This window comes from Neoarius graeffei, chromosome 11 (genome assembly GCF_027579695.1).
Source record: "Neoarius graeffei isolate fNeoGra1 chromosome 11, fNeoGra1.pri, whole genome shotgun sequence".
NCBI lineage: Eukaryota > Metazoa > Chordata > Actinopteri > Siluriformes > Ariidae > Neoarius > Neoarius graeffei.
This window is the reverse complement of record NC_083579.1, coordinates 37,399,380-37,417,723: the sequence shown is the minus strand read 5'-3', so window position 1 is coordinate 37,417,723 and position 18,344 is coordinate 37,399,380. Positions and strand designations below refer to the sequence as shown.

Sequence of the window (18,344 nt, the reverse complement as noted above, 5' to 3'; positions counted from 1 at the left end):
CAGAATTTCAAATGGGCTTAACCCATGTTTAGGCCTAGTTTGCATCCTCATTTGTGTGAGTGCTACAGGGAGGACCTTTGTCCATCCTAGCCCTGTTTCTGCACAAGCTTTGCTTAGTTTATTTTTAAGTGACCCATTTTCCCTCTCTACTGCTCCCGCACTGGCAGGATGATAGGCACAATGTTGTTTCAGGTCTATCCCTAGGAATGCTCCTATTTTCTTTAGGGCTGCATTAACAAAGGGTGTTCCATTGTCACTTAAGATTTTGCTAGGTATACCCCACCTAGGAATTACATCTCTCAGGAGTGCTTTGACTACCGCCTCTGAGTCTTGTTTAGCTGTGGGGAATACTTCTACCCATTTTGAAAACATGTCAACTATTACCAGGCAGTACCTTTTCCCTTCACTAGGTGTCAGTTCATCTCATCTCATTATCTCTAGCCGCTTTATCCTGTTCTACAGGGTCGCAGGCAAGCTGGAGCCTATCCCAGCTGACTACGGGCGAAAGGCGGGGTACACCCTGGACAAGTCACCAGGTCATCACAGGGCTGACACATAGACACAGACAACCATTCACACTCACATTCACACCTACGGTCAATTTAGAGTCACCAGTTAACCTAACCTGCATGTCTTTGGACTGTGGGGGAAACCGGAGCACCCGGAGGAAACCCACGCGGACACGGAGAGAACATGCAAACTCCACACAGAAAGGCCCTCGCCGGCCACGGGGCTCGAACCCGGACCTTCTTGCTGTGAGGCGACAGTGCTAACCACTACACCACCGTGCCGCCCGGTGTCAGTTCAATAAAGTCCATTTGGAGGTGATCAAATGGTTTGTCTGGTATTGGGTGTGCTGCTTGAGTTAGTCTGATACCTTGACCTGCATTATGTTGTGCACATATCAAGCATTGCTTGCAAAATTTTGCAGCATAATTTGAAAACCCCTTTGTGAACCATCTCTTTGTTACTTCTGCTACCATCCCCCCTTTTGACACATGGGTGAGCCCATGTGCCAATTTTGCATAGAAAGGGAACATGTATTTTGGTAGACAGGGACGGCCCGAGGGACAAACCCAGACCGAGTTTGCAAGGATACAGCCTGCCTGTTTCCAGACTCATCTCTCGTCCTGGGTGGCAGTGCTCTGAAGGTCCCCTAGCTGTAAACAAGGGGTAAAAACCCGAGGAAAGGCAAGGTTAGAGGGTGAACTGGAAGCCGAGGCTGCACACTTAGCTGCCGCGTCCGCCCTGGCATTCCCTTGAGACACAAGATCAGTATTGTTGGCAGCACAATGGGCAGCACACTTACACACAGCAATAGCTCTAGGGAGTAGAACAGCATCCAACAACTCAGAGACCAGTTTATGATGTGCAATGGGAGATCCTGTGCTAGTGAGAAAATTTCTGTTTCCAAATGGTGCCAAAATCGTGCACAATGCCAAATGCATACCTACTGTCCATAAAAATATTGACAGATTGCCCTGCCGCCAATTTGCATGCCTCAATGAGGGCACAGAGCTCTGCAGCCTGCGCCGACAGGTTCGAGGGCAGACGTGACGCCTTGAGGACCTCGTGATCTGAGACTATGGCAAAACCTACTTTGTTCTTTCCCGTCTCTGGAGGCTGAACCATCCACATAGAGGATCATGTCTGGATTTTCCAAAGGGTCGCTCTTTAAATCTGCCCTGGGGGAACAAAAATCGTTAGTGAGAGCAACACAGTCATGTGGCTCTCCATCGTCCTCTGTAGGGAGAAGAGAGGCAGGATTCAGAACAGTACAACGTTTCACAGTGATGTTAGGCATATCAAGTATGACTGTGTTATACTTCAACCATCTCTGTGCTGACAAATGTGACATCTTTTTCTCCAACAGAAGCAGGGAGACAGCATGTGGGACCAAAAGGGTGAGGTTAGAATACCCCACAATATTTCTGGAGGCAGTTACCGCCTTTTCAGCTGCAGCAACTGCACGCAGGCAAACAGGAAGTCCAGCCGCCACTGGATCCAGCCTGCTGGAGAAGTAAGCTACAGGTCTCAATCTATCCCCGTGTTTCTGCAAAAGAACAGAGGTCATAAAACCCTTCTTTTCATCTACAGTTTGAACAAATGGTTTATTGGGATCAGGCAGTCCCAGTGTGGGTGTGGTCTGCAGGGCGCCTTTTAGGGCCAGGAATGCTTCTTCAGCTTCTGGTGTCCATACGACAGGTGATGAAGCGGTGAGGGACGAACCGTGCACGAGCTCTCTCACTGGACTTTCCAGGATGGAATAATTTGGAATGAATGCTCTGCAATAGGAACACATACCCAAAAATGACAAAACTTGTTTCACAGTGATCGGCTTGGGAATTTTCTGAATAGCTGAGACTCTGTCCGCAGACAGCGTTTTTCCCTCCCCTGTGATATCATGCCCCAAGAAATGCACCTTCTGTTTTGCAAACTGTAATTTTGTGAGGCTAGCCTTATGACCTTCCTTAGCGAGGTGTCGCAGTAGCGTTATGGTGTCATCCTCACATTGAGCTTTAGTTGGGGCACAAATCATTAAATCGTCAACATACTGCAGCAAAGCTGATCTTGGTGACAAAGTTAACGAAGCGAGGCTGTCTCTGTGGCACTGGTTGTATATGGTTGGGGACTCACAGTAACCCTGGCACAAACGAGTGAAAGTGTATGGACGACCATCATACATAAAGGCAAACCAATATTGGCTGTCTTTATGTATAGGAATAGAAAAGAACGCATTTGCTAGATCCACCACTGAAAACCACTTACTGTCAGTGGGCACCTGGCCCAAAATGGTGTATGGGTTAGGGACGTCAGGTGCGCGTGGAACAACCGCAGCATTGACTGCTTGCAGATCTTGGACAAACCTCCACTCATCGGGCTGAGACGATTTTCTTGCCTTCTTAACTGGAAAAATAGGAGTGCTCACTGGAGAGTCCGGGCAAGAGACAATTACACCTGCCTTCAGCAACGAATCAAAGACTGGTTTTATACCTGCAATTGCTTCTGGTTTGAGTGGATACTGGGTCTGCCTAGGCCTGAAATCCGATTTGGGGGTGATCACCACTGGTTCAGCATTCTTTATTAGGCCCACATCATGTTTACCCTTTGCCCAAACGGAATTTGGAACTCCCGCCAATTTGGGGTGCACCTCTGCTGGAGTTATGCCTGTGGAAACAGAGACAAACAGGCCACTATGGCTGGGGTCCCCAGGACCCTGGTCATCAGTGGCTAGTATTACTCTGCGCTTAACATGCACACACACAGCCTGACTTTGCTTGTAGACCCCAAGCCTTTGACAAAACAACACACTAGGGTCCTCTGTTCAGGACCATTCATTGTCATTGGCTGCACACTTCTTGACCCACTTCCCCACGTCTTTCCAATGGGCGGCTCGCGGTTTTGCTAATGAGACATGAGGTATAGAATCAATGATGTCAAAGAAATCATGTTGGCAGCAGTCAACCTCAGAGTCCTCTGTTCTGAGGCTGTGCATAACATGTTTGAGAACACTGCGATTAGCATTGATGCAGCTGTTTGGACAATGAGTAAAATGGACCTGCACAGCACAATAATGTTTAGACCAATATGTAGTTTTGAGGGTCAATCTTTCACGTGTGTGGGGGTCTGCAAACCAAGTCTTTTCAAACTCTACATCTTGCCCTTGGTGAACATGTGCTGTACAATGCAAATCTTCCTCTTTCATATAATCTGTGTCAACTGATGAGGTGTTCAAGCGTGCGAGCTGTACAAGGTGTTTTGGAGTTTGTGTGAGCTGATCTGAGCAGAGTCGCCAGACATACACATACAGGGGGCTTCCAAACCCATACTGCACACCGCACATTTCACTTACTTCAATGGTTAGCCCATCTGGAGTGGACATGAGATTTACTCCTAATTTGCACATTAAATCACGTGCTAACAAATTCACTGGACATGTATGTGAGATGAGAAATGAGTGGGACGTAACTATTCCTCCCTCGCTTTCACATGGGAGGTTGACTGAGAAAGTTTCGGTTACAGGTCGTCCTGAGATGCCCACTGTCTGAATAGAATTTGGGCTGAGCGGTGGGTCTACTGGAAGTACCCCATGTTGTATCACTGAGTGTGCTGCTCCAGAATCTACTAAAAAGGTTAACACATGCCCACACACAGTGAGGGGCATACAAGGGAGTTTAGAAAAGGGAGTAGTTGTGTATTTTAACAAACTTAATGCAACTTCAGGTGTATTTATTTGGACTGGTATATCGGGCGTTTCTGTGTAGTCTTGCTGTTGCATGCAGGTGCTGCTACTAATGTGTTTAACGTTATGTGAATGCTCCTGTCTATGTGTATGTGTATCATCAGGTGTGTGTGTGTTACCTCCCCTGTTCTCTGTGTGGGGCCCATTCCCAGAGTCCACCCATCAGTCTGCTTTGCTGTACTCCTCACAGGGCTTCTGGCTGCTTCTGTGGAGACAATTTCGAGCAATGTGTCCCTTCTGATTGCAGTTGTAGCAGGTTGCACCCTTTATCCAGGACGAGTAACTCCAGGTCGTCCTGTCTCGGCCCCTACTTCGACCTCTTCCTCTTCTTGTTCCTTTTTCTCCAGGCTGAACAGTCTGGAAAAGAGTGAGAGTGGCGGCGTGTAGATCTTGGTCTCTTTCTGTCGACTTTGTCTTCTCCTTCTCTCTCAGCAGCTTTTCTGCATGCACAGCGTACTGCTCGATCTTGGTGAGACTGGTGGTTTCCCACAGGAGACAGAGCTGCTTTACTAACTTGGCCACTGCTGGATCCATACCGCTCATGAAACTGTTCCGCAGGTGCGCTTCCCAGACCTCAGGAGTGCCTTCCACTCCAGCCAGGGTCGCGGGTCTGGTCAGGCCACTGTGTTTCTCATGCACGGCAGTGAGACGGGTGAGAAATGCTGACACCCCTTCTCCATCTTCTTGCTTACACATACTGATCTTAGTCATGTCTATGTTCAAAGGAAAAGCACTATCCAGACGAGCACAGAGAGCAGTGATGGTATCTCTATACTCACTATTGCCAGCCGCGCTCCAGTCTGGTGTAGTCATTCGCTGGTCAGCTTCCGGCCAATCTTTGGAAACTTTGCTCCAATCTATACCCATCTTGATCATGAGTAGGCGGCGAAGTTCATGGGTGGTCGGTCGGAATTCTCTGCAAAATATCAACAGCTCATTACCAAATGTCTTTCCTCCTACCTCTCTCACATTGGGAAGAGAAGCCATGCTTTCCTTCATATCTGCTGTCGTCCAGGGTCTGTGGACTAAAAGCACGCCATCAGCTCCAGCCACTTCCACCATTGGAAGATGAAGGACTTCAGACTTTAGATTATGGCCTTGTGGACCCACTGGTGAGCACGTGGTCAGGTCCAGGAGAGTATCTTTTCCATCACCATATGTAAGACCGGATCTCGTGTGTGATGGAGAAGCGAGGGGAGGTGCTGATGCTGGAGGCGGCTGGTAGGCTGGAGGAGATTCCAGAGGCTCAGTTTTTTCCTTCGTCTCAACTTCTCCCCTTCTCTGTGGGTGAGGCGCTTGTGGGAATGATGCTCCGCCTTGCTGAGGAGGCAGTGTGTGTCGGGGTGGTGGGGCAGACTCCAGGTCAGGGTCCATCTGAAATTTCAAACACTGAGAAGAGGGTGAGAGCCCTGCCTGTCGTTTCTCTCTTTTGTACTCTCTCTTAAGTGTTTCTTCTTTCCATGCAGAAAACGCCCTCCAGTCCCCTAAGAACTTAACATTATCTGCAGGCTCTTCTTTTTCCTTCTGTTTCAACTTTTCTTCTAACTGTCCTATCTGCCTGGGACTAAAACTGCCCTTCTCAGGGAATCCTAAGTCCTTTACCCATATGTCAAACTGTGCCAAACAATCCTCGCCATACGAGGTTTTCATAAACTGGATGTTTGGGCTGTCATAGGAACACCCACTTCTTACTATAGCACATGTAGCTTCAGGCTTACCTGCTTCTTCCTTTCCTTTCTCTAACTTGCTGCTTCTGTTCCCCATTGTACACTGTTATATTAATAGGCTGTGACAACAGCGGCTGAGTTTCTTTATCAGGATCACAAAAAGAACAGGTTGGACTATGTCCAAAAATGCGACACAATAATCTTTTAGGTGTGTTCATCTCATCTCATTATCTCTAGCCGCTTTATCCTTCTACAGGGTCTCAGGCAAGCTGGAGCCTATCCCAGCTGACTACGGGCGAAAGGCGGGGTACACCCTGGACAAGTCGCCAGGTCATCACAGGGCTGACACATAGACACAGACAACCATTCACACTCACATTCACACCTACGGTCAATTTAGAGTCACCAGTTAACCTAACCTGCATGTCTTTGGACTGTGGGGGAAACCGGAGCACCCGGAGGAAACCCACGCGGACACGGGGAGAACATGCAAACTCCACACAGAAAGGCCCTCGCCGGCCCTGGGGCTCGAACCCAGAACCTTCTTGCTGTGAGGCGACAGCACTAACCACTACACCACCGTGCCGCCCCAGGTGTGTTCTTATTAGTAAACAATTTATCTGACATTTGCCTTAAACCAAAGTAGGTATCATTTAACACAACAACCTCAAAGACAACTCGCGCATGTGTACAAAAGCTGTTTCTCTGTTTCAGAATTTGGAGGAGGACAGTACTCTGTTAATTCATCAATATTTTGCGTGCACACCGGTGTATCTTTGCGACTTCGTGATCGAACCTCTCTATCCCGTTCCTCCGACGGGCCAGTTGTTCACACAGAACAAAGGGAGCAAGATTCAATTCTTTCCCAGTTACGAATCGCTGAACGTGAGTCCGTCGAGACACGCACCCGTACTTCCTTCGCTCAAGTAGGTGAGCCGTTACCCAGTCGTCACTTGGGCGGATAATTCTCTTACACAACCCAATAAACTACTCGCAGTTTATTGTCTCAAAATTGTGTTTATCCGTTTCGGCAAACATATTGATGGTACCACAGCTTAGCAGTCCTCCTGAGCTCGGACAAACTTCTGTCCGTCTCTTATATCATTTTTAAATACTGTTTCCACTAATTTCTTTACACAAGAATGCAAAGTTATCACTTACTGGTTCGGTGAGCCCTGATGGCCTGGTCTCTCGTCCGAGTTCTCAGCTCCGCACCGTAGCCGTGGGAGTGTTCCGTCGTCCGAGGATCAGACGCATAGGGCCCACCCAGGGGACGCCAAATTGTAATGGAAATTTCTAATAAACACTTCAGAACGCTTAACAGTCGTCTTTTCAGTCATTTATTAAAGTAAATCATACAAAGGTATATAAGAAAGGAAAGAAAGAAAATTAAAGCAGAACATCACCTCTAGTGATGTGAGAGTACGCGCGCGCTCTCTGAGTTGTGTTTTAGTGGCTGCTATCTATTATACTCTAAAGGCATTTGCTTACTGCTTGCATCTTCACGTGATTGGCTCAAGATTTTCTATGAAGCTTTGTTAGAGCGTGCACCTGGCGTGCGGGCGGATGCGTAGTTATGAGAACTCAGGCACCCTGCTTATCACCACCAAGGTCAGGAGAGGTGGTTACATCATGAGAAGATGCAAGCTAGGATGAACTCAAGCACCCTGCTCATTACCACCAAGGCCACAGAAAAGCGATTACAACATAGGAAAAAACATCTTTCTCAGTATAGGCCACTTGAGCTCAACACACAGAAACACAGAGAATAATAATGTTCATCCATTAAAAATTCCCTCACACTTATGAATTTTTTAATTATATTCTTGAGGGTGCGATTGAACCGTTCCACTAAACTGTCCGTTTGTGGGTGATACACGCTGGTGTGGATCGGCTTAATCCCCAATAACCCATACAGTTTGCGCAGTGTCCGTGACATAAACGTGGTGCCTTGATCAGTCAGAATCTCTTTCGGGATTCCAACTCGGGAGATAACGCGGAAGAGCACCTCCGCAATACTGCGTGCTGAGATATTGCGCAGAGGCACTGCTTCCGGGTATTGCGTTGCATTGTCCACCAGAACTAATATAAAGCGGTACCCTCGTGTTGACCGATCTAATGGCCCGACGAGATCCATCCCAACTCTTTCAAACGGGGTCTCGATTAATGGAAGAGGGCACAAAAGCGTTTTTGGAATGGCCGCTGGATTCACTAACTGGCATTTGCGGCACGCCGTACACCACCTACGGACATCGCCACGAATCCCCGGCCAATAGAATCGGGCCATTATTCGGGCTAGTGTCTTATCCTGCCCTAGGTGTCCAGCAATGGGATTAAAGTGAGCTGCCTGGAATACCAATTCCTGGCGGCTTTTTGGAATTAAAAGCTGCGTGACTCACTCTTTAGTTTGAGTGTCCTGCGTCACTCGGTATAACCTATCCTTCATAATCGCGAAGTAGGGGAAGGACGGGGTGGCGTTCGGCTGGAGTGTTTGACCATCGATTACTCTTACTTGGTCAAACGCATGTCGCAGAGTCTCGTCTCGCGACTGCTCTAATGGGAAATCTGCGAGGGATTCCCCAATAGAGAGAGGAGGGGCTGGCGGCTCCTCACTCTGACGCGGAGATGACATAGACGGCTCTGTGACAGCTGCTCCCGCCAAAGCGACACTGGGACCTCCCCCTGTTAAATGGCAGGACCCATTCTCTACTAAGCGTGTCATTAAACCCCGAAATCCCAGCCAATCAGTCCCCAAAATTAAAGAGTGGGTCAGGCGAGGATTAACCGCCGCCTTCGCTATAAATTTTTCCCCTCGGAAAAAAATGTGGACTGACACCAAAGGGTAGCTGTGAACGTCCCTGTGCACAGACAACACCTTCACCCCCTGTGCACCCCCCAATGCCTCGTGTTGCACCAGGCTTTGGTGAATTGAGGTCTGATTACAACCAGAATCCACCAACGCCTGATATGTATCCCCTTGGATACTCACTGGTATATGATACGCTCCGGCCCGATCGAGGGCGGCCTCTGGCGCGTCGGGGATCCGAACCACCGAACCACTTCCATTGCTGTGCACTGCTGTTGGAGGTGGCCCGGTTCCCCACAGCGCCAGCAAACCGGCCCGGGCTTCCTCTCTGCACCAGTGTTCTGGGGCTCACTCACCTGAGGGGGGGGAGAGACAGACACAGAAGGGAGAAACGGGAAGACACCGCGGGTGCGGCGGGCTGGCTGGGGTGGTGCCGGCCCCCGCCTCCGCGGTGGGGGAATGGGGCGAGGACGGGACACAGGAGGAGGGGGAGAGAGAGAAGAGGAGAGAAGAGAAGAGGCGGTCTGCTGTCCTGCCGCTGGAACAGCCGCCAAATGGTCCTCCGCCAGCTCGATGGTCTGATCCAGCGACGCCGGGCGGTGGCACTGGACCCACTCCGCGGTTCCTGTCGGCAAGCGCACGATGAACTGCTCCAGCACCACCTGATCGACGATCTCCTCGGCGTCGCGGTTGTTGGCCCTCAGCCACCGCCAGCAGGCGTCCCGGAGTTGCTGGCCAAACGCGAATGGCCGGCCGACTTCCTCCAAGCACAGAGCGCGGAAGCGCTGGCGCTGCTGTTTGAGGGTGCACCCCACATGCTGGATGATGGCCCGGCGAAGGTTCGCGTAGGCCAGCCGGTGGTCGGCGGGGAGCTGTAGCGCAGCCAGCTGTGCCTCTCCCGTTGCTCAAAGAGCGTGATGAAAGCCTCGGGGTCATCCTGCGGGCCCATCTTTGTCAGGGTGAGGGAGGAAGGGCCCGCGGTGGAAGCGTCGGTTGTCCCCGCCGACGCAAGGAGGTGCCAGAACGCCTGTCGGTCCTCTTGGTGGGCCAACACCAGGGCCTTGAAGCGCTGTTCCTGCTCCTTATGGAGCGTAACTAGCGCCTGGTTCTGGCTTTGCTGGACCGTGGCGAGGGCGTGGACCAGGTCGGCGAACGGGGAAGACTCCATGGGGCGGTTCGGTGTTGGTGCTCCACTCCTGGGTTTCGGCACCACTGTAGCGGTTCAGTGTTGGTGGGTGGAGCACAGAGGACGGCAGGACAGAGATCAGGTTCACAATAGTTTTTATTTTACACACTTTTCAGTGGTCTCTCAGAAACATATAGCCAGACACGCACACACACACACATCAGGTGTCTGATTCGGGAGAGCTCCTCTGCTCTCGCTCTCCCTCCCTAAATAGGGTGCGGTCACTGGGAAGACACACAAACAGGTTAATTGCAGTCAGGTGTAGTGATTCTGCCACTTACCTTCCCTGACTCCGCCCTCCTGTCACAGACCGGCGCTTGACCACGCCCCCGCTGCCACAGTGACATTTTTCCTTTTTTACAGGAGACGTAAAAAACTGAATAAAACTCTGAAATAACAAGCTGAGAAGCCAGTAAGAGTTTCCTTGTTCTATTATTAGCTTGGTCAGTTAAATATCCATCAAAATAGCTAATTGCAGCATTATATTAGCGTAAATTGCAAAAAAAATCATCCTTGAGAACACATAAGAGGTTCTGCATGCCAGATATTTGCACATATAAGGTTTTAGACATGCAAAACCTCCCATGTGCAATCTGAGTGACTAAGAGGATTGTGTGCAGAATCTGCTATGTGTCCCACTAGGTGCACATAGTTGATATTGCACACAGTTTATTTGGACCCATCACGTGAAAGGGATTGAATCTAGTCTCTTCTGGATTATCCATTGGTCCTTCCATTTTCTAATTAGCATAAATGGAAGCACGAGGTCAAAATTGACCAATCAGCATAGAGAACCCAATTTGACCTAAATTGTCACATAGCAGGTTTTGAACTGACAGTGACTATATATATATATATATATATAGATAGATAGCCTTGCAGTGGTTAGCACTGTTGCCTCAGAGCAAGAAGGTCCTGGGTTCGAGTCCAGCGGCCGATGAGGGCCTTTCTGTGTTTAGTTTGCATGTTCTCCCCGTGTCTGCGTGGGTTTCCTCCGGGTACTTCGGGTTCCCCCACAGTCCAAAGACATGCAGGTTAGGCTAATTGGTGGCTCTAAATTGATTGTAGGTGTGAATGTGAGTGCGAATGGTTGCTTATCTCTATGTGTCAGCCCTGTGATGACCTGGTGACTTGTCCAGGGTGTACCCTGCCTCTTGCCCATAGTCAGCTGGGATAGGCTCCAGCTTGCCTGCGACCCTGTACAGGATAAGCGGATATAGATAATGGATAGATGGATGGATGGATGGATGGATGGATGTAGCCTTGCAAGGTTCAGGATGATTTAAACCAGTAGATGGCAGTTTGAGCCATTTTCAATCCCATAAAAAGCAGATTTTTATTTGTCATGTACACATTCCAGCAGAGTGAACCCTGACCTTCTGAGCAGTAACCCAGAGCCTGACTCACTGAGCCGCCATTGCCCCCCACCCCCCATAGTGATTGTGAATGGTAAATCATAAATCATGGAAATTTAAAATGGTAAAAATGGTCATTCTGTCAATATTAACACCAGCACTGATGCATATCATTACAGTACAGTCAACAGTTATGGCCCTTTTCCACTACCTTTTTTCAGCTCACTTCAGCTCGCTTCAGCTCACTTCAGCCCGACACGGCTCGCGTTTCGACTACCAAAAACCAGCACGACTCAGCTCGTTTCAGCCCTGCTTAGACCCTAAAACTCGCACCGTTTTGGAGTGGGGCTGAAGCGAGCCAAGCCATGCCGAGTGAGGTTGGGGGCGTGAGCAGACACTCCCCTGTGCACTGATTGGTGAGGAGGCGTGTCCTCACATGCCCACACACGCCCCGCGAGCGCGCTGGGATCTGTAAACACCGCAAACCCGGAAGAATAATAATTACGAATTACGAGAATTTCTGAAACCTTATGCGCCTCGCCTCATCTATACGCTCTTGCCAATATCTGTTGGCGTTGTCGGTGACAACAAGCCACAGCACCAAGACCAGCAACACTAACGACTTCATGTCCTCCATGTTTATTGTTTACTATTTGGGTCGTGAGACTACTGCTTAAAAGATCACTGAATCAGTGACATACAGAGCATCGTGCACAAGTTCGCGGAGCGCAAGGCTCGCCGTATGCCCTTCAAATAATGCGCGCAGTAGGCTATTGATGTTTTATTATGAGCCATGTACAGTATGTCGCCTAATGTTTTTTTGTTTCTGAGTTACATGTTCGTTTGAAGGACTTAATGTACAAAATAACATAGTTGCACCCCGTAGTGTTGAAATTGGTAAACACAGTGCATTCAGTGAGGTTTGCACCGCCCTCCTTTTATTTCTGACTCTTCCTGTCACCGTTGCAACCTCTGAGCACTCATTCGTATGCCCTTCAAATAATGTGCGCAGTATAGGCTATTGATGTTTTATTATGAGCCATGTACAGTATCCTAATGTTTTTTGTTTCTGAGTTACATGTTCGTTTGAAGGACTTGATGTACTAAATAACATAGTTGCACCCGGTAGTGTTGAAATTGGTAAACACCGCAGTTGCGGACATTTTGTAGCCTAAAATGATGTTATGATAAGCTTTAATAAAGGGCCCGGTCATTTGCCCCGCCCCCGGCCCGGCTCTGACTTGTTCCGCCACTGTCACTGATGTCACTGTTTGCGCTGCTTAACGACATCACGTGACGTCCACCCACTTTCGCTAACTCCACCCAATGTGTCCACCCACTTCCAGCCAGCACGGTTCAGCGCGGTTGTAGTCGAAATGCAACTCCAACAGCCCCGCTCAGCTCGACTCAGCTCGACTCGGCACGGCACGGCTCAGCCGCGTTTGTAGTGGAAAAGCGGCATTAGTCTCCTCAGTTTCTAAATGCTTACTGAGTGTTGGTAAAAGAAAAGGTGATGTGATGTTCATCCATTGAAGTCGACGAGGACCATAACTTCACTGGTTGGCTGTGTGTCTTCTGAGGTGACTGATGAGTCCAATTTGTGCTCTGAACTGTTTGCCGCATATTCTGCACCTTGGGCTGGTGGGTGGCTGAGTGGAGGTGGTGGCTACTCTAGCTTTCTGCACTGCCTGTTTCCTTTCAGCCATGGCTCTGCAATGCTGTTCAGCTGACTTGACACCTCTACTGATCAGGTTACACCATGATGGGTGGTCAGAGGCAAGATCTTCTTAGCTCTGGGCAAGAATGTTAAGGCTCTTAAATGTGGCTGTAGTAGTTCAATACTGGTGGGTGGAACACAGAGGACGGCAGGACAGAGATCAGGTCCAACTTAGCGTTTATTGTCACACTTTTCAGTCTAACAATTCAAACAGACACACACACATGACGAGTGTCTCGTTCAGGGTTGAGCTCCTCTGCTGTCTGCTCTCCCTCCTTATATAGGGCGCGGTCACTGGGAAGACACACAAACACAGGTTAATTGCTCTCAGGTGTAGTGATTCTGCCACTCACCTTCCCTGACTCCGCCCTCCTGTCACAGACCGGCGCTTGACCACGCCCCCGCTGCCACATACCCCCACCGCCCGACTCAGGCCGGGCAGCCGTCCGGCCTGCAGCCAACTCCCCCCCCCCTTGACGGGAGAGGATGTCCGCCACGACCATCTGCGCCCCCGGCCTGTGGACCACCTTGAAATTGAAGGGCTGGAGTGCCAGATACCAACGGGTGATCCGCGCGTTGGCATCCTTCATGCGGTGGAGCCACTGGAGGGGCGCGTGGTCCGAACAGAGGGTGAAAGGGCGCCCTAGCAGGTAGTAACGGAGGGTGAGGACCGCCCACTTGATCGCTAGACACTCTTTTTCGATTGTGCTGTAGCGCCCCTCACGCACTGACAGCTTCCTGCTAATGTACAGGACAGGGCGGTCCTCCCCCTCCACCTCCTGGGACAAAATCGCCCCCAGCACTCCGTCCAACGCGTCGGTCTGCAACACAAAAGGGAGAGAAAAGTCAGGGGAGTGTAATAGTGGCCCCCCACACAGTGCAGCCTTTACCTCAGAGAAAGCCCGCTGGCATTGCTCCGTCCACTGGACCGGATCTGGTGCCCCCTTTTTAGTGAGATCAGTCAGCGGGCTGGTGACGTCCGAATAATTAGGTATAAACCTATGATAATAGCCAGCCAGCCCCAGGAACTGTCTCACCCCCTTTTTGGTCTTGGGCCTCGGGCAAGCCGCAATCGCTGCTGTCTTATTAATTTGGGGACGCACCTGCCCGTTGCCCAAGTGGAAGCCCAGATACCGTACTTCCACCCGCCCAATCGCACACTTCTTTGGGTTGGCTGTGAGACCCGCTCGCCTCAGCGACCTAAGGACGGCCCTGAGGTGTTCCAGGTGCCTCGGCCAGTCATTACTATAAATGATGATGTCATCAAGATAGGCGGCCGCATAGGTGGCGTGGGGGCGGAGGACCCGGTCCATCAGCCGCTGAAACGTAGCGGGCACCCCAAACAGCCCAAACGGAAGTGTGACGAATTGGTGTAACCCAAACGGTGTGGAAAAGGCCGTTTTTTCTCGGGATAGTGGAGTCAAGGGGATCTGCCAATATCCCTTCGTCAAATCCAGTGTCGAATAAAAGCGAGCCGTGCCTAGTCGATCGAGCAACTCATCAATACGAGGCATTGGGTACACGTCGAATTTAGACACCGCGTTGACTTTTCTATAGTCCACACAGAACCGGACCGACCCGTTGGCCTTGAGTACCAAGACCACCGGGCTGCTCCAGTCACTGTGGGACTCCTCGACAATGCCCATTTCGAGCATGGTCTGAAGTTCTTCCCGAACCACCTTTTTTTTGTGTTCGGGTAGCCTGTAAGGGCGGCTACGCACTACCACCCCCGGGGGCGTCTCTATTTGGTGCTCTATGAGGTTAGTGCGACTGGGCAGGGGCGAGAACACGTCCGAAAACTCGGTCTGCAACTGGGCAACCTCCGCGAGTTGGGTCGGGGAGAGGTGGTCTCCACAGGGGACCGGAGAGGGATGTGATGCTAATGTTCCTTTTTGAACCTCCGGCCCCAGCTCCGCCTTCTCCGGAACCACCGACACCAACGCCACGGGGACCTCCTCGTTCCAGAGTTTGAGTAGGTTGAGGTGGTAAATCTGTAGCGCCCCACCCCTGTCCGTTCGCTTCACCTCATAGTCGACGTCCCCGACTCGCCGTGTGACCTCAAAGGGTCCTGGCCACTTGGCGACTAATTTAGAGCTCGATGTGGGCAACAGTACGAGTACTTTCTCTCCTGGTGCGAACTCTCTAAGGCGCGTACCCTTGTCGTACAGACGGGTTTGCCGTTCTTGGGCCTGCCGCAAATTCTCCTGGGTTAGGTGTGTGAGTGTGTGGAGTTTTGCGCGCAGGTCAATAACGTATTGAATTTCAGTTTTGCTTGGTGAAGGTCCCTCCTCCCAATTTTCTCGCCGCACATCTAAAATGCCGCACGGCTTACGCCCATATAATAATTCAAACGGGGAGAACCCCGTGGAGGCTTGGGGGACCTCTCGCACTGCAAAGAGCAAGGGTTCGAGCCATTTATCCCAGTTACGCGCGTCCTCACAAATTTTTTAATTATGTTTTTAAGGGTGCGATTAAACCGTTCCACTAAACCGTCCGTTTGTGGGTGATACACGCTGGTGTGGATCGGCTTAATACCTAATAACCCATACAGTTCGTTCAGTGTTCGTGACATAAACGAGGTGCCTTGATCAGTCAGAATCTCTTTCGGGATTCCAACTCGGGAGATGACGCGGAAGAGTGCCTCCGCAATACTGCGTGCTGAGATACTGCGAAGAGGCACTGCTTCCGGGTATCGTGTTGCATAGTCCACTAGAACTAATATAAAGCGGTACCCTCGTGTTGACCGATCTAATGGCCCGACGAGATCCATCCCAATTCTTTCAAACGGGGTCTCGATTAACGGTAGAGGGCGCAAAGGCGCTTTTGGAATGGCCACTGGATTTACTAACTGGCATTCGCGGCATGCCGTACACCACCTACAGACATCGCCGCGAATCCCCGGCCAATAGAATCGGGCCATTATTCGGGCTAGTGTTTTATCCTGCCCTAAGTGTCCAGCCATGGGATTAAAGTGAGCTGCCTGGAATACCAATTCCCGGCGGCTCTTCGGAATTAAAAGCTGCGTGACTCGCTCTTTAGTTTGAGTGTCCTGCGTCACTCGGTATAACCTATCCTTCATAATCGCGAAGTAGGGGAAGGACGGGGTGGCGTTCGGCTGGAGCGTTTGACCATCGATTACTCTCACTTGGTCAAACGCATGCTGCAGAGTCTCGTCTCGTGACTGCTCTAATGGGAAATCCGCGAGGGATTCCCCAATAGAGAGAGGAGGAGCCGTAGGCTCCTCACTCTGACGCGGAGATGACGTAGATGGCTCTGCGACAGCTGCTCCCACCAAAGCGACACCGGAACCTCCCCCTGTCAAATGGCAGGACCCACTCTTTACTAGGCATGTCATTAAACCCCGAAATCCCGGCCAATCAGTCCCCAAAATTAAAGAGTGGGTAAGGCGAGGATTAACCGCCGCCTTCACTATGAATTTTTCCCCTCTGAAAATAATGTGGACCGACACCAAAGGGTAGCGGTGAACATCCCCGTACACACACAACACCTTCACCCCCTGTGCTCCCCCCAGTGCCTCGTTTTGAACCAGGCTTTGGCGAATTGTGGTCTGATTACAACCAGAATCCACCAATGCCTGATATGTATCCCCTTGGATACTCACCGGTATGCGATACGCTCCGGCCTGATCGAGGGCGGCCTCTGGTGCGTTGGGGATCCGAACCACCGCGCCCACTTCCATTGCCGTGCACTGCTGTTGAATGTGGCCCGGCTCCCCGCAGCACCAGCAAACCGGCCCGGGCTTTCCCTCTGCACCGGTGATCTGGGGCTCACTCACCTGAGGTGGGGGAGAGACAGACACAGAAGGGAGAAATGGGAGGGCACCGCGGGTGCGGTGGGCCGGCTGGGGTGGTGCCGGCCCCCGCCTCCGCGGTGGGGGAATGGGGCGAGGATGGGACACAGGAGGAGGGGGAAAGAGAGAGAGAGAAGAGGAGAGAAGAGAAGATGCCATCTGCTGTCCTGCCACCGCGACAGCCACCAAATGGTCCTCCGCTAGCTCGACTGCCTGATCCAGCGACGCCGGGCGGTGGCACCGGACCCACTCCGCGGTTCCTGCTGGCAAGCGAGCGACGAACTGTTCCAGCACCACCTGGTCGATGATTCCTTCGGTGTCGCGGTTGTCAGCCCTCAACCACCGCCAGCAGGCGTCCCGGAGCTGCTGGCCAAACGCGAACGGCCGGCCGACTTCCTCTAAGTGCAGCGCGCGGAAGTGCTGGCGCTGCTGTTCTGGTGTGCGCCCCACGCGCTGGAGGACGGCCCGGCGGAGGTCCGCGTAGGCCAGCCGGCGGTCGGCGGGGAGCTGTAGCGCGGCCAGCTGTGCTTCTCCCGTGAGCAGGGGGAGGAGGCACACCGCGCACTGCTCCATCGGCCACCCCGAGGCTTCGGCGACTTGCTCAAAGAGCATGATGAACGCCTCAGGGTCGTCCTGTGGGCCCATCTTGGTTACGGTGAGGGGAGACGAGCCCGCAGTAGGAGCGCTGGTGGACCCCGCCGACACGAGGAGGTGCCGGAACGCCTGTCGATCTTCTTGCTGGGCCAACACCAGGGCCTCGAACCATTGTTCCTGCTCCTTTCGGAGGGTGAGTAGCGCCTGGTGCTGGCTTTGCTGGGCCGTGGTGAGGGCGTGGACCAGTTCAGCGAACGGGGAGGACTCCATGGGGCTGTGAGGCTGCTGTGCTCCAGATCCCGGGTTTCGTCACCACTGTAGTAGTTCAATACTGGTGGGTGGAGCACAGAGGACGGCAGGACAGAGATCAGGTCCAACTTAGCGTTTATTGTCACACTTTTCAGTCTAACAATTCAAACAGACACACACACATGACAAGTGTCTCGTTCAGGGTTGAGCTCCTCTGCTGTCTGCTCTCCCTCCTTATATAGGGCGCAGTCACTGGGAAGACACACAAACACAGGTTAATTGCTCTCAGGTGTAGTGATTCTGCCACTCACCTTCCCTTACTCCGCCCTCCTGTCACAGACCGGCGCTTGACCACTCCCCCGCTGCCACAGTGGCCTTGAGGTTGTCTTTGAAATGGAGTTTGGGGCATCCGATTTGATGCTTGCCCCCCACAAGTTATCCATATAGTAGCACCTTGGGGATATGCTGGTTGTTCATGCGCAGGACATGACCAGCCCATCTTGCCTGTGCCTTCTCAAGGAAGGTGTGTATGCTGGGCATGTTGGCACAGGAAAGGAACTCTGTGTCAGGAATGTGATCCTGCCATTTGATGTTCATCAGCTTGTGGAGACAGGTTGTGTGGAAATAGTTCAACTGCTGGGTGTGTCTCCTGTATACAGTCCAGGTTTCACAGGTGTAGAGGAGTGTTGTTATGACTACCGCCTAGTAGACCTTGA

The 18,344-nt window shown here is 51.5% G+C and overlaps 1 protein-coding gene across 4 annotated transcripts; it reads right to left on the bottom strand.

Annotated features, from left to right (window-relative positions):
* Positions 1–651: 651 nt before the first annotated feature.
* On the bottom strand, positions 652–8,346 carry LOC132894237 (uncharacterized). Of its 4 annotated transcripts, none has more exons than XM_060933798.1 (3): positions 7,072–8,346; positions 2,995–5,617; positions 652–2,907 (listed from the first exon to the last, which is right to left on the bottom strand). In XM_060933798.1, the coding sequence occupies exon 2, from the start codon at positions 5,615–5,617 to the stop codon at positions 4,406–4,408; it is 1,212 nt and encodes a 403-aa protein (XP_060789781.1). In that variant the 5' UTR covers positions 7,072–8,346; the 3' UTR covers positions 652–2,907; positions 2,995–4,405. The 4 variants fall into 4 exon arrangements, with proteins under 4 accessions (XP_060789781.1, XP_060789779.1, XP_060789777.1 ...); XM_060933796.1 differs by lacking the exon at positions 7,072–8,346 and having other exon boundaries at positions 652–2,285; positions 2,770–2,907; positions 2,995–6,181; XM_060933794.1 differs by lacking the exon at positions 7,072–8,346 and having other exon boundaries at positions 2,995–6,181.
* Positions 8,347–18,344: the final 9,998 nt, after the last annotated feature.